Source organism: Podarcis melisellensis (genome assembly GCF_964234715.1).
Source record: "Podarcis melisellensis genome assembly, chromosome: 3".
Lineage (NCBI taxonomy): Eukaryota > Metazoa > Chordata > Lepidosauria > Squamata > Lacertidae > Podarcis > Podarcis melisellensis.
In genome coordinates, this window is record NC_138530.1 from 44,330,908 (window position 1) to 44,345,298 (window position 14,391).

At 41.6% G+C, this 14,391-nt stretch overlaps 1 protein-coding gene across 1 annotated transcript in view; it reads right to left on the minus strand.

Moving 5' to 3' along the window:
* The window catches only part of FMN2 (formin 2), a 146,400-nt gene that overhangs the window by 108,839 nt on the left and 23,170 nt on the right, over positions 1-14,391 (minus strand). Inside the window, exons 3-4 of the mRNA XM_081905781.1 lie at positions 9,584-9,731; positions 3,589-3,650 (exon numbers count right to left, since the gene is read on the minus strand). Coding sequence (XP_081761907.1) covers positions 3,589-3,650; positions 9,584-9,731 — 210 coding nt within the window. The remainder of the gene's footprint in view (positions 1-3,588; positions 3,651-9,583; positions 9,732-14,391) is intronic.

A 14,391-nucleotide genomic window follows, 5' to 3' on the forward strand; every position in this document is an offset into this window, starting at 1 on the left:
AACACATGTACCTATTGTGTAGAAATTTTCTGAGTGAAATATCTGACCTAATTTTCAAGGGTACACTCCCACCTTTTAGAATTTTGGCCCAGAACTGCCCTGGAAAGTTGAAAAGTGTACACCCTTGGTTTTAAACATCCAAAAAAAGCAAAAGAAAAGAAGATACAACTCACTTGCACTTCCTCTACCCCAGCTTTTTTCAGTGTCCAAAGCTGCTGTCAGCACATTCATCAGCCAAGCCACAGTCTCAGTCTCTATTCCACATTTGTAACCTAACAGGGTTATTGTGAGACTAACCAAGATCAGAAAATAGCATGCTTTCCCTTATGGATAAAGCAAATCTACACCAATAAGTGAATACAGTGTGTTCCGGTCATGGGATTCAGAGAAACTTTCAGAGTAAATTAGTTCCTCACTCCCCCCCCCCCCCCAAATTCCAAATGATGAAGTTTCAGATGAGGTTATGAGCTGGTTTAAAGCCAAACAAAAATACGATGCTAAATGTGTCACTTGAACTTGTATTTGTTTATTTGCTTCTTTTATCATTATGAACTGCTGCAGGGGAGGGGCAGATTTTCATCAGGATCAAGTTACACAGGGAGGGGTCTGAACCCTTTCTCCCCCCCCCTGCAGTAATTATGAACCACCACACCCAGCTATTAGCGCTGTGTTATGAGTCTGTGGGTGCCAGACTCCCCTGTACAGTGGTACCTCGGGTTACCGACGCTTCAGGTTACAGACTCCGCTAACTCAATAATAGTACCTCGGGTTAAGAACTTTACTTCAGGATGAGAACAGAAATCGTGCAGTGGCAGAGCGGCGACAGTGGGAAGCCCCATTAGCTAAAGTGGTACCTCAGGTTAAGAACAGTTTCAGGTTAAGAACAGACCTCCAGAATGAACTAAGTTCTTCACCCAAGGTACCACTGTATTAAGTGTTTCAGACACCACCACCCTGTTATGAGTTTCTGGGTACCAGACACTGAACCCCTTGATTCTGCAAATGTTAAAATATAAGCCAGGCCAGTTTCCTGATAAGCAAATTGCCTGGGGTGATGGACCATTAGGAGAACAGACAGAAGAACAGCCATTAGGGAAGCCAAAGAGAGGGGGCTTTGTGACAGGCAGCAAATGGGAGGGGCCACTCCCTCAACTCAGAGTTAGTTAGAAGACAAAGGCAGAGTTTGAAACATTTATAGTTTGCTATGGTGGGGAAACATAGGGGGGGAAAGGTTGCAGGCTGTTAAAGGCAGAAAAGCTGGAGAGATGGTTGATTTCTGTTTGCATCCAAGGCTGCAGCTATGGGAGAAACAAGACCCTCTTGGGGTGTCAATGCTGTGAACCCCTTCATCGTAGGTTCAGGTTGTATATATAGTAGCACCTTGGCTTACGTTACCCTCAGATAACGTAAAATTCGGATTGTGAAAGCGGCAAACCCGTAGGTATTTTACCGGGTTTTGCCGTGCACAGAAGTGGTCCTCTGGTTGCGAAAACCTTGGGATCCGGCCGGACCTCCGGAACAGATCCAGTCCGCAACAGGAAGTACCACTGTATGTGTAAATGACCCATATCATAAAGACACCACAGTCTCTGCTTTGCCTCATTTCCAAAGGGAAACACAAACCATGGTTAATGTGCGTGGAACACCCGGAATCTCACACCACTCAGAGATTGGGGTGGCATGCAACATCTGTAAAAAAGCTTTCTTTGCTGCTTATGGGAGCTCTCCCCTACCTCCCCCTTACAGCTTAAGGGAAATTTTCATTGGGCCCGTGTCAGGTGAGAAAATGGTTTAAAAGCCTTCCTCACACACTGTGGTCCTAAATAAATTCCCCTCCCTTCCAATTTGATCTCCATGTGCCCCATTTAGCATCACATCTAGTTAGGTAATTCTAAATGTACAATGGAGAAGCAGGCATGTCATCTCCTGAATAAGTTAGTGTACAATGTTGGTACTATAATAGGACAGCAGTAGGAACAAGATACTTTTTAATGTTCTTATATATGTTGGAAGCTGCCCAGAGTGCCTGGGGCAATCAAGTCAGATGGGTGGGGTACAAATAAATTATTACTGTTGTTGTTGATTACCAAACTCTTCCTATAACTTACAGCAGATTGAACTGAAAAGGACAGGACAGAACGTCTCTCTGACCATACACAGAAAATACCTCACTGCATGTACAGGGAGCACACACAAACAGAAAGTGGATCGCAGCAGCAGCAGCAAGCCACACTTAACAGTTTGAATGCATACTATTTGTACTTTCAAGACACAAATAAAGACACAAGCTTTTTCAGCTGGCTGATAAGTGTTACAACAGTATGCATGTGAGCCAGGTCTATGCAGAAATTATCTGAGACCCAGGGCGGGAGTCTTGTCCATGAGACATGCCACCGCGACACCACTGCCTACTCTGATCTGACACTACATGTTAGTACTCATTAGTCCCGATTTTACTATTGAAGGCTTGCAGTGCATAAGGACAGGCACAGGCATTTTGCCCATTTAGTCAGCTGGGAGGCACTGTCTTGGCATGACAGTGTAAGTCTGGTAGGCCTCCTCAACCAGCTTAGCTCTCTGAGGCCTGGAGCAAATGTGTCCGGCTCCCCCCTCACTGTGTGGGTCTGATGTGAGCTGTGCATTTTGGGACTGTATGCATGTCTGTATAAGGCTGAGGCTGCAGGCTAGTGACCTGTCTATATATTACCTGGGTTAGGAGTTGCTCCATGGAGCTAGACGGGCGAGGGGAGGCTCTAGTGAAACTATTCTGGCTCTGTACCTGTCCCACACATAGATGACCTCCTACTGAAATCTCTTAAGCAAAAACAATTCCTGAAGGAAGAGCAGTAAGAAGGAAGAGTCAGGTGCCTCTTTTTAGAGTTTGCAGCTACGTGTATGGCACAAAGAACACTTTCTCACTTTCATGCTTGAGAAAGATGCTCACGTCTAGTGAGAGAAAAAATGTACCCTGCTTGGGGTTGGGATGGATGATGTCATGCAATATCACTAACAAATGTTTCAGATTGCCAGTAGGTACCATCAGAGGCTATTGTTGCAGCGACTGAAAACTGTGGAGTTGCTGGGCCAGGGAGTAATTTCAAAGCCTGCAATAAGATGACCACATATATCCATTTAAGAATGACCAGATTAGGATGGGCATTGTGGTTTTTTTGGTTGTTTTGGTGCCGGAGAGTCCTAGAGTGGATTGGCAGAGATATGTTATATATTTTCCTCAGCATTGCTGGCAATATAGAATATGCAAGAAAAGCATCACTTTCTGAGCACCACTGAGATTCGTTGAAAATGAACAGAGGAGCAATGTACCACTTCTGTCTTACATTCTACTTCTTGGGGTGTCAGATCATCACCATTTTCATATCACTTCACATCTCCTCAAATACAGTATGTATTTCTAACTGAGTCAGCTCACACATACAGCTGAGAGTCATCAAGGGCTCAATAACCTAAAGTTTTCATCTATGAAGGATGCACATATGTGAATTGGACAAGAGTTAAGATTAATTCATAGCATGATCTTATTTGTCATTAGGTTCAAACCACAGGTTTATTCTCCTACCAAGAACTTACCTGTACCTGTCGAACATCTTCTGTATGTTCTGTCTCTCTTGCCACAGTGGCAGTTTCACTTCCTAGACGGGAAAGTAAATATTCAGAGTTACTTTCACTGTCAGAAGCAACTATACTCTAACTTGTGAAATGCTCTTCCCAGGGAGGCTTGCCTAGTACCTTCATTACCTATCTTTAGGCACCAGTCAAAAATATCTCTTCAACCAATCATTCAGGTGATTAACATTCTATAGCTTTTTTAATGTCTTTGTGTAAGGGCACAATTGCTTTGTTAATAAATAATAATAATAATAATAATAATAATAATAATAATAATAATAATAAACATTTATTTATATCCCACCCTCAGGGGCTCAGGGCGGCTAGCATCAGATATATAACATCATATAACAATGTATATAGCATCAGATATATAACATTATAACATTAGTATATATAAAATCAAACAGTAATTAAATTACCTCCTAGAAACAAGTCAAAATCAAATCAAATTGTTTTTGTTTTATTATGTATTTTGCATTCTCATTTTGTATTTTCCTGGGGTTTTAAAAAAATATACTGTATTTCTTGCTCCATAGGGCGCACCAGTCCATAGGGCGCACCTAGTTTTTTTGGGGGGGAATAAAGGAAAAAAATTTATCACCCGCCCCGAGGCGCAGGGCTGGGGTGGGGGAAGCCCAAGCTTCCCCTGACCCCAGCCCCTAGAACAGGCTGCTATCCGCAAGCCTTGGGAACTCCCGCGGGCTCCCAAGGCTTCCAGATAGCTTCCTGAAGCCTGGAGAGCGAGAGGGGTCATTGCGCACTGACGCCTCTCGCTCTCCAGGCTTCAGCGAAAGCCTGCATTCGCCCCATAGGATGCACACACATTTCCCCTTCATTTTTGGAGGGGGAAAAGTGCGTCCTATGGGGCGAAAAATACGGTAATTTTATTAATCTAGATTTTCAAGATGGCCTATAAAAGAGAACCACAAAACAAATATAAAACAGACCAGAAACATCAAAAACAAAAGCAATTATCGTAGCAACAGTAAAAATACAAAAAGCAGTAGATATAAAATCAGTTAAAATCCTGGACAATCTTTTTTTGGGGGGGGGGGTCTAAAACGTGGCTCCCTGTTGTGAACTGCCCTAGGATCTTCATATGAAGGGTGGTAAACAAATTGTTGCTGTTGTTGTTACTGTTACTACTATCAATAATATGCATCTTGAGCAACAACAAACAAACTTGAAAACTATCTGAAAATCCAGATTTTATCCCACTGCAGTTTAAAGTAGAAATTGTATATCAGAAGCATACAATTTTATTGTTTGAGGAGTGTATTCCTCCATTTGTGTCTGTCTCTGGGTGGAAGGGCACAGCAATGTAACAAGTGGTGGTTTGTTTAAAACCTTTGCATGGCAGCGCTGTGTGGCCAGCTTGACACCTGTGGCCTTTTGTCTGGTGAGTCAAGTAGTACCAGACTACCCTGCTGTCCTGATTGGAACTGCAGGTATTTGACAACATAGCCGGAGACTACAGGTGACTATCTCTCCATGTGACCAAAGGTGCTATGGAGAACTTTTTATAACAGCTATATGCCACAACTGAAGGGGGCTATGCCCCAGTGGTAGAGTGGTAGAGTACATGCTATGCAGCAAGAAGATCTTGGGTGTGAGCCAACTTTAAAAAAAAAAATCAGGTAGCAGAACTGAGAAACACCTCTGCCTGTTGCCCTGAAGAGCTGGTGCCCACACAGTTCTAGATAAACCAGTGGTTTGACTCAGAATAAGGCAGTTTCACATGTGACATTTTCACCATGGAAGAACTAGAGTTGATCATCATCATCAGACTTTAATCCCACTACTAAATAAAGACAATGCAAAAACGCAATCCACATCTAAATCAAAATTCATTATTGCATCTAAAACAAAGCATTGCAGCAAAGCCATTTCCTTACTTGAGAGGAGAGGGAGTTGCGGGCCACCCCCTCCCACACACGTGGGGGCTGGCCTTCTGCCCCCGCGAGAACAAGGGAATTCCCGAGCATGCCTGCGACCCTGCCCGCCAATAGGCGGGTGAGGGAGGCGTGGCCTAGCCCATTTAAGGCCAGACGCGCCCGGGGACAGCCCTCTTTGCCCCGTTCCAGCTGACCGGTTTGTATTTCCTTCCCTGTGTTCTTCTCCCTGGTCTATTGGCAGGGGTAATTGTTATGCAAATGAAGGGGGGAAGGAAGCGCCATCACCTTCCCCCAAGGAAAAGGGTTGTCCAGTAGAGGACTCCGGGGGGCGTTGCCTTGTCCAAAACCTAGGGAGGTAAGGGCCTCCGGCACGCCCCCGAGCGGTGACACCCATGGGATCCTAGTTGGCGTACTTCAACAGGACTCCCACAGCTTGTGGATAACCCTCCATGCCGGGTAGTCGATAGGAACCAATGCCTAAGGCCAATACCTTTCAATTCCTGTAATCAATAAAGTTGTGGCCTTTTATGCCTATTAACCTTAAATAATGTGTCCGGTGTCTTCATTTCACATGGGGGGAGGGGATTTGCCACGCAAACTGTGACAATGTCAGTAATTCAGGAGAGACTCACCCCTCAAATGCTTGGGTAAAAATACCCCATCTGCTTCCATTTTTCCAAAGCAACTGCCATTGATGGGCTTGTAGCCCAGGACTTCTGGACTCAAGTATAATGTCCCCACACTAAACACTTGGGCCATGTGAATTTTGGCAATAAGTAGGAGTACCTTTGTTTCTCTATGATTTATTGTTGATTCTTAGGTCAGCAGTCTCTCCTAAGTCTTTGTAAAATCTTGCTATCCTATTTCCATCTGTTTTTCCTCACCTACGCAGATGTTTTCACATTGGATTATTAAATAATATTTTGCATGCCTTATACTTTCTGATTTTTATATTTCACATAGGTCAGGCCAGTTTACTTTTTCAAAAGCTGTTTAAAGTGCCACTGCTTTGGTTGAAAGGGTGAATACTAATTGGTTTCCCAGGATACAGAATGCAATTGGCATTTGTGATACAGCAGCCAACAGGCAAGCATACATCTATATTAAAGATGCTTGAAATCTCTCCTGCTTAGTATAATTTTATACCATGATCAGATTGCATTACTTAGAAATATGTCCCATGGATTTTAATAGGACCTCTTTTTACTAAAATCATCTGTCATCTGTGACATCACAAAAGCTCTGACAATGGCTGGAGGTGGGTGAAGTGAAAGCTCACAGAGCTGACAGAAGTTTCTATCGCAAGCATGTGCATCATCTAAACTTGAGCACCAGCTTCTCTCCTTTAATGCACTTGCACATACATGCTTGCAATTAAAGTATTTTTACTGATGCAAAATCAAATTGCTACTGTTGAAATGGAAACCTTATAAACTTAAAATATAATCCCAGTGGCAAAATGTTTATACAAATGTACCTTTGTATACACTTTAGAAACATGCCTTGAAAAACAAATAGTGGAACAACAAAGTAGGAAACAGTAGAACAAGGAAGTAAGAAACCTCTGTATACTAATATTTTGCATTAAGATATTTAATTTTCCATTAGCATTTCTGGGTGGAATCCAGCTGGTTTTGCTCTGATGATGGAAAGCATCCATTAGCAGAAAACGAAGAGAGGCATTTTTTACTGCAACCTTCCATCTCTCCCAAAATAAGTTTTGAGCAGATCTGAAGGGGGCTGTTTGGGAGGGAAATTGCCTCCTTCCTTGTTCTAATGAGAAATGCCCTCTGCTAGCAGAGCAACACCAGCTGGATTCCACCCCCAGGACTGATATTTTTGAATAGGTTACAACAATAATCTGACTTGTTAACATATTTCATTTATTCTCATTTACATACAGCATAACATTTCTGTTAAATTCATTATATAAATTCATTATACAGCCCATTACTTACCCTGTTCATCTTCTATTAGCATGCATGTGAAAAAAGTTCACAAAATTACTTTCACTTAGGAGCAATTTCATTAACTCACATCAGTTTGGACAATAAAAGCCAATACCAAATTGTTTCATCTATATTTTAAATGTGCAGTACAATCAAGAGCCAAACTATTTGGGTGACCTGCTAAAAATCAAAACGTGACATCACACAGGGTGCTGATTTAATATAATTTCTGCTCATAGCCTTGTGGGGAAATTGTACATCAGTATATCCAACAGATATGGCATCAGTGGATAGCTTTTAGGGTTTGGATCCAGGGATCCAGCTAGAAAATCCCATTCAGTGCGATAATTGAAATTATTAAGATTTTTGAATGCAGAAAAAAAAGAGGAAGCCATCAAATCTTTAACTAAACTGTATAATTTGGTATATAAATATCTGGTTTTAATAATTGTATTAATTGGATAAAATTGGCATTGTTATAATGAGGCTGTTATTGGAATGATATTGGAAAATCAATAAAAATATTTATTAAATAAAGGAAAGAACATTCCATTCAGTGCTAATTGTGGAGCGGCATGTTCAACAATAGGCATACCCTTAATTCAGATACAACCTTTTCCCAAGAACTGTTTGAAAACAGCTTGACTTTTCCCATATTATATTTGGAACTCATACTTCAATGCATTCACATTGGTGCACTGCCACTTGGGAAATGTTGGGATGGGAAGGTAAGCACTTTGCCTAGACAATCATTAGACATCCCTGCCTGTCCATGCACATCATGTGCTACAGCACCTTGCTTGGTTACTGGCTCTGCTCCATTTTGACATGGAGACAAAAATAAAGGAGGAGGCAGCAGCAGCAGCTGCAGTGGTAGCATCTATGGGAATCTCATCTACTAGATGGTTGGTAGCTGCTACCTGAGAAGAAGCCCTGTTATTTGTTATCATTGGTACTTCACAATGCTAAAGTAGATGACAGAATGATTATGCACCTCCTGCCTGGTGTTCAGAAAGCAGAATAAATCCCATGGGCACTGAGAAATCATCTGTTCTTTTGGAGCTTCAAATGTAACAATTGGAAATAATTTTTGATTTTATTTGTAAAAAAGATATACTGGATTTTCCCCTTTTTGTGGCTTTCAGTGTTTGCTAGCCACCTTGAGAATTTGGATTAGAAATACATTGAATAAAATGTGGGCTAGAAATATATGAAATAAAATCTCTAATGAAAAATTGTTAATGGATACCAAGAGAAGCTGCTAAATCATAGTTAGAAGGGACTCTGACAGTCATCTAGTCTAACTGCCTGCAAGAAGGAATCTCAACTAGATCATACATGACAGATGGCCATCCAACTGCTGCTTAAAAACCTCCAAGGAAGGAGAGCCCACCACCTCTTGTGGGAGTCTGTTCCACTGTTGAACAGCTCTTACTCTCAGAAAGTTCTTCTTGATGTTTAGTTGGAATCTCCTTTTTTTCTAACTTGAATACTGAACCTTCTTCTTCCTGTCTTCTTCCCCAGATACAGGTGTACTTATTGAGTGAAAAATTGGGTTTTGGAGAGTTTTAAGACTAAACTCATCCTGAGACTTTGAGAAGGGAGAAACTACTAGAGAGTCACAGTGGCTCATGTCATGTCATGTCATGTCATGTCATAGACCTGTAGTTCGATAAAACAAAATGCCATTTTTCATCATTTCATCGAAATCTTTTCTGAATGTACACTCCTGTTACAGGATAAAACTCAGCTTTAAAATAAAAAATCTTTTTTATTTATTTATTAGAGTGGATATGAAGGTGCAAAGCTTCCATGAATGGAAGCCCTCTTCTGTGCACAGAAGGGCTTTTTCTGACTTGGTACAAGATCCTTGCATGAAAAACTAAACAAAACTGAAATTCACATGAGTGCATAAAATCTTGTGTGGTCTCTTCAACTATTACTTGAAACGTGTCCTACCGTAAGGCGTTGCACATCACACTTTTGTTAGCTCTTGCACAGGTTTATGGGAAAGCACCACTACTAAATATTTACAGCTACCATGTTTCTGGATCTAAACCCATGATTCCAAACTAAGTATTACATTCTATTTGCACTTTCAAGCCTTACCTGTTTCTGCATGTTTCACTCTCTGTCCTTCATCTGGAGGCTTTGGAGGGGGCCACACTGATGGAATTCTCCTTGGAAATCTTCCTTCAATGTAATCTGATGAGTGTGTGGGTTGGTTGACTGCAGCCCAAGTATAAAGCTGATCTTGCTGTAATTATTTACAAAATAAAAATAAATATTACATCTCTTCAAGTTCCAAAGATATTGCCTCCAATGCCTATTTAGTTACCCAGTGCTACATCAGTACCAGGGACGCAGGTGGCGCTGTGGGTTAAAGCCTCAGCGCCTAGGACTTGCCGATCGAAAGGTCGGCGGTTCGAATCCCTGCGGCGGGGTGCGCTCCCGCTGCTCAGTCCCAGCGCCTGCCAACCTAGCAGTTCGAAAGCACTTCTGGGTGCAAGTAGATAAATAGGGACCGCTTACCAGCGGGAAGGTAAACGGCGTTTCCGTGTGCGGCTCTGGCTCGCCAGAGCAGCGATGTCACGCTGGCCACGTGACCCGGAAGTGTCTCCGGACAGCGCTGGCCCCTGGCCTCTTAAGTGAGATGGGCGCACAACCCCAGAGTCTGTCAAGACTGGCCCGTATGGGCAGGGGTACCTTTACCTTTACCTTTACATCAGTACTTTCTTTGATCTCATAAAATTCCCAGTGATTGGGTTTTTTAAAAAAGGTTTTTAAAGGTTTCCTGAAATTCTTGGTTCAGAGTTAGCAGCAATAGAAAACTCATAGCTATATTTGGCCAAGTACAAATATTTCAGGGCAGTACCTCTGAACTAGGTGTCTTCAGATAATTCTAAAATGCATTCCAAAACAGACCCCTTAAAGGAATGAAAACATTTTGTGAGCCCATGGTATAAGAATGTGCTGTGTAATAAATAGGTTATTTATTGATGTTTAAAACAAAAGGATAGAGGCAGTGCACCTTGAAATCTCAGCAATAATTTAGCAATAATTTGACCTTTGACCCAATAATAGATTTTTTTCGGGAGGGGGGGATCCCAAATCCCAAATAAAACAAATACCATCTATGTAACACTATTAACAAAACAACTAAAAAATAAGATAAACATCACAGTTAAACCAAAAATCGTATTACAAATGTTCCTTCATGCTATTATGATTGATGAACAGATGACAGGGCGAAATACACGTTTTGAAATGTAAAACCATATTAATCAAGGAAGCTTCATTAAACTAAGGCTGGATCTAGACCCATCAAAAAAGCCATTCAGTTAAACGGGTTGCAAACTTCAAAAAGGGAAATCCCATTGGCGAAAGACGGGACTCCACAGCGCCATATGGTGTTAGAGCATTATAACGCACAGAAAGCATTTTTTCTTTACCAATGTAGCCGAGTCCTTAAGTCAGACCAATGACATGTCTATCTCCATACTACATACTCTGACTGACATTGGGTCTCCAGTGTTTCGGAGAGAGTACTGGAGACGCTGGAGATTGAACCTGAGACTTTCTGCATGCAAAGCAGATACTCTACCACTGAGCTATGGCCCTTCCTCATGAGTAAGACAGACCACACAAGCTTTACTTAATGCCCCATATCAAACAACTGCCATTGCCAAGACCAGTAACTACCATAATTTATTTTTAATGGTGGTCAAGCAAGTTGGGGGTGATGACCCTTTGTGTGTGAAAATTAAAAAGACAGGGACAGACAGCTTGACTTATAACCAACTGAAAATTAGAAACATTTAATGACAGCACTAACTGATGGGTATATAGCTGAATTAAATGTCAACTTGGGCAACCCGGTTAGCTCTGTGCCTTTCACTATCTCAGCTTCAGTTTTCCCCTGGATAAAATAAGAGTAATGGTGATTTGCCTCATAGGGTTATTAAAAGGAAAATCGTTAACTTTAGTGTTATTAGCACCATCAACAGGGGAAGGGGTGGAGTGCTGCTTAGACAATTTTGTCTCTAGTGTTCTAAAGTGCAGTGGAATTTAATGCAGATGGCTACATTTAGCAATGTTGAGTTTTATTGTTAGCCAAATGATACAGGGATAAGTGAAGCAAACTATTGAATAACAGTGCATTTTCGACACCAAAACTTATCCTCATTCACAAAATAACAGCATTCAGTTTTCAGAGAAAACCCTCTTACATTACATCAAGGCACATAATTATATGTTCAATTGTAAATGAAGTGTGAATGAAATTCAAGCAAGGTCTAGCTAAATTTAAATTGGGGGATTTTATAAACCCGGTTTTAGAGTCTACCATCTCTAATCTCCTTGCACTCTAAAATGAAGAGGAGCATTTGCACATATATATCTACAGACTACAGTTTTACGTATTTTTACACCACACACTAAACTTTCTAAAACAAAACAGTATGCATGGCTGTGGAAGGTTGAGAATAAATAAAGACACCAAATCTTAGTATAACAGTACTGACTGCAATATTAACAATAAGAATTCTTATGGCAAACCAGCTTGTTTAAAAAGTGCACAAGGCAGTAAAGTTTTCTATATTGTTGGCCCCACTGTGCTTTCATCTCATTTGCTAAATACAAATTTTACTCTGCATATGTCTTTTGCAGCCCAGGATGACAAGCCCTTCTCTTACCATAGTCAAATTATTGGATATGTAAGAAATGTCCAGTTTCCCCCAGTTAATAATCTGCCCACTAATGAAACAAACGAGATGATTTTTTTAAAAAGGCATGGTAGCTTTACAAGCTATCTGCCTGGTATTTTTATATATCTATCAACAAAATAAGGATGCATGCGTACATATACTCTTACACAGCAATTCTGGCTGGCTCTTTAAACTGCAGAGGTATCCTACATGGGTGAGGCAAGCTACTTGCCTGCATAAACGGAAGGTACCGTTCCAGATCTGAATCAGGAATGGTACCATATTTCTTTTCATTACATCTAATCAAACAGCTTCACTTATCCATCAAATATATTTCCATGCCACCTTACAAAATAGTTGCTTCTTACCTAGCCATCGATAAAAAATCAGTTGCTGCATTGTTAACAGTTAAGCTCACATGGTACTTACTGCCAGGAACAAGTGTACATGACCTCCAAGCTGAATTCAGGGAGTGTCATTATCTTGTTTGTATCTTTACTGACGTAGACAGACTCATCTCATGAATAAATGAGTAGCTACTGAAGTCTTACAGTGCATATAAGCAGCAAAGTCATTGCAACTCAATGTAATGCTGGTGCCTCTTCACAACGCCACGCACAGGTTTGGGAAGAAAGACCCAAAGGTAAAGCAGTATGCCCTGAAAGGGTTAACATGCGATAGAAATAGCACTGAGATCAATTCACACAGACCTGCCCAAACTGGTTATAAGGATGTTAGAAGGAGCCTTAGTCAGCAGTACTGAATTAGCTGGGGAAAACAGAAAACTACACAGAGGCTACACTGAACATAAATTACAGGATATAAGGAGGAGAGATTGCTATTAATGCTTCAAGTTTGCTTTCTTCTAATCAACTAAAAATTATGCCAAAAATTGCTGCGTACAGTAGCTCTATTTTGATTATTCTTCAGCAAAACTACTGCAGGGAGAGCAGCTGCACTACTTCAACACATATTTCATAGAATCATAGAATCTTAGAGTTGGAAGGGACCTCAAGGGTCATCTAGTCCAACCCGCTGCAATGCCGGAATCTTAGCTAAAGCATCCATGACAGATGGCCAGCCAACCTCTGTTTAAAAACCTCCAAGGAAGGAGAGTCCAGCACCTCTCGTGGGAGTCTGTTACACTCCTGAACAGTTTACTGTCAGAATGTTTTTCCAAATGTTTAGTCGGAATCTCCTTTCTTGCAACTTAAAGCCATTGGTTTGAGTCCTACCCTCCAGGGCAGGAGAAAACAAGCGTGCTCCCTCTTCCATGTGACAGCCCTTAAGATATTGAAGATGGCTATCCTATCTCCTCTCAGTCCCCTCTTGTCCAGGCTAAACACACCCAGCTCCTTCAACCGTTCCTCATAAGGCTTAATTTCCAGACCCGTGATCATCTTGGTTGCCCTCCCCTGAACATGTTCCAGCTTCTCAACATCCTTCTTAAATTGATCTGGATACTATACCTCTGTTAAAGCATTTTAGAAAACACTGGATTCAGAAGAAAAGGTGATACATCAGGACCAGTCCTGTGATTAGTCAGAGTAAGGCAACCACATCAGGTAGCAGACACTGCTTCTGCTACTACTTCAATTTATATCCCACCCTTCCTCCTGAGGAGCCCAGGGTAGCAATGATAAAACATTTTTTTAAAGTGCAAAACCAGTTAAAACCGTTGTCTTAAGCAGTGATCTCCAAGTTGCCAAGAACAGTTCCTTTCAGCAAAAGCCCAGATAAACAGGCATGCTTTTAGATTACTCCTGACAGACACACCTCACTCTAGAGGCCATTCCACCAGGGACGCCATCTCCTAGGGGCTGAGCCCTTTTGGTGTGCTACCCCACCCCCAGAAAAAAATATTTTTGCAGATCGCAATATTAAGTCTGCTTCCCTCCCCTAGACACATGAATTCCTAGTCTGCTGATAGATCAGTGCAAGTTGGTTCCACCTAATCCAGAATCCTTTTTCCTGCTGAAATGCTTCCTCTTCGGAAGCCCAACAAGCAGGGCATGTCCACATTCCCCTGCTATTTCCCCCACAGCACCTGACATTAAGAGGCAGACTGCCTCTGAACTCAAGGTTTTGCCTCTGCATCATGACTCAATTATTTATATGCTTCTTTTTCTCCATAAGTGTACCTATTCCTATTGCCTATGACCACCACCGCCATCCTGTAGCAGCGAATGCATCCCATGTTAATTGTACACA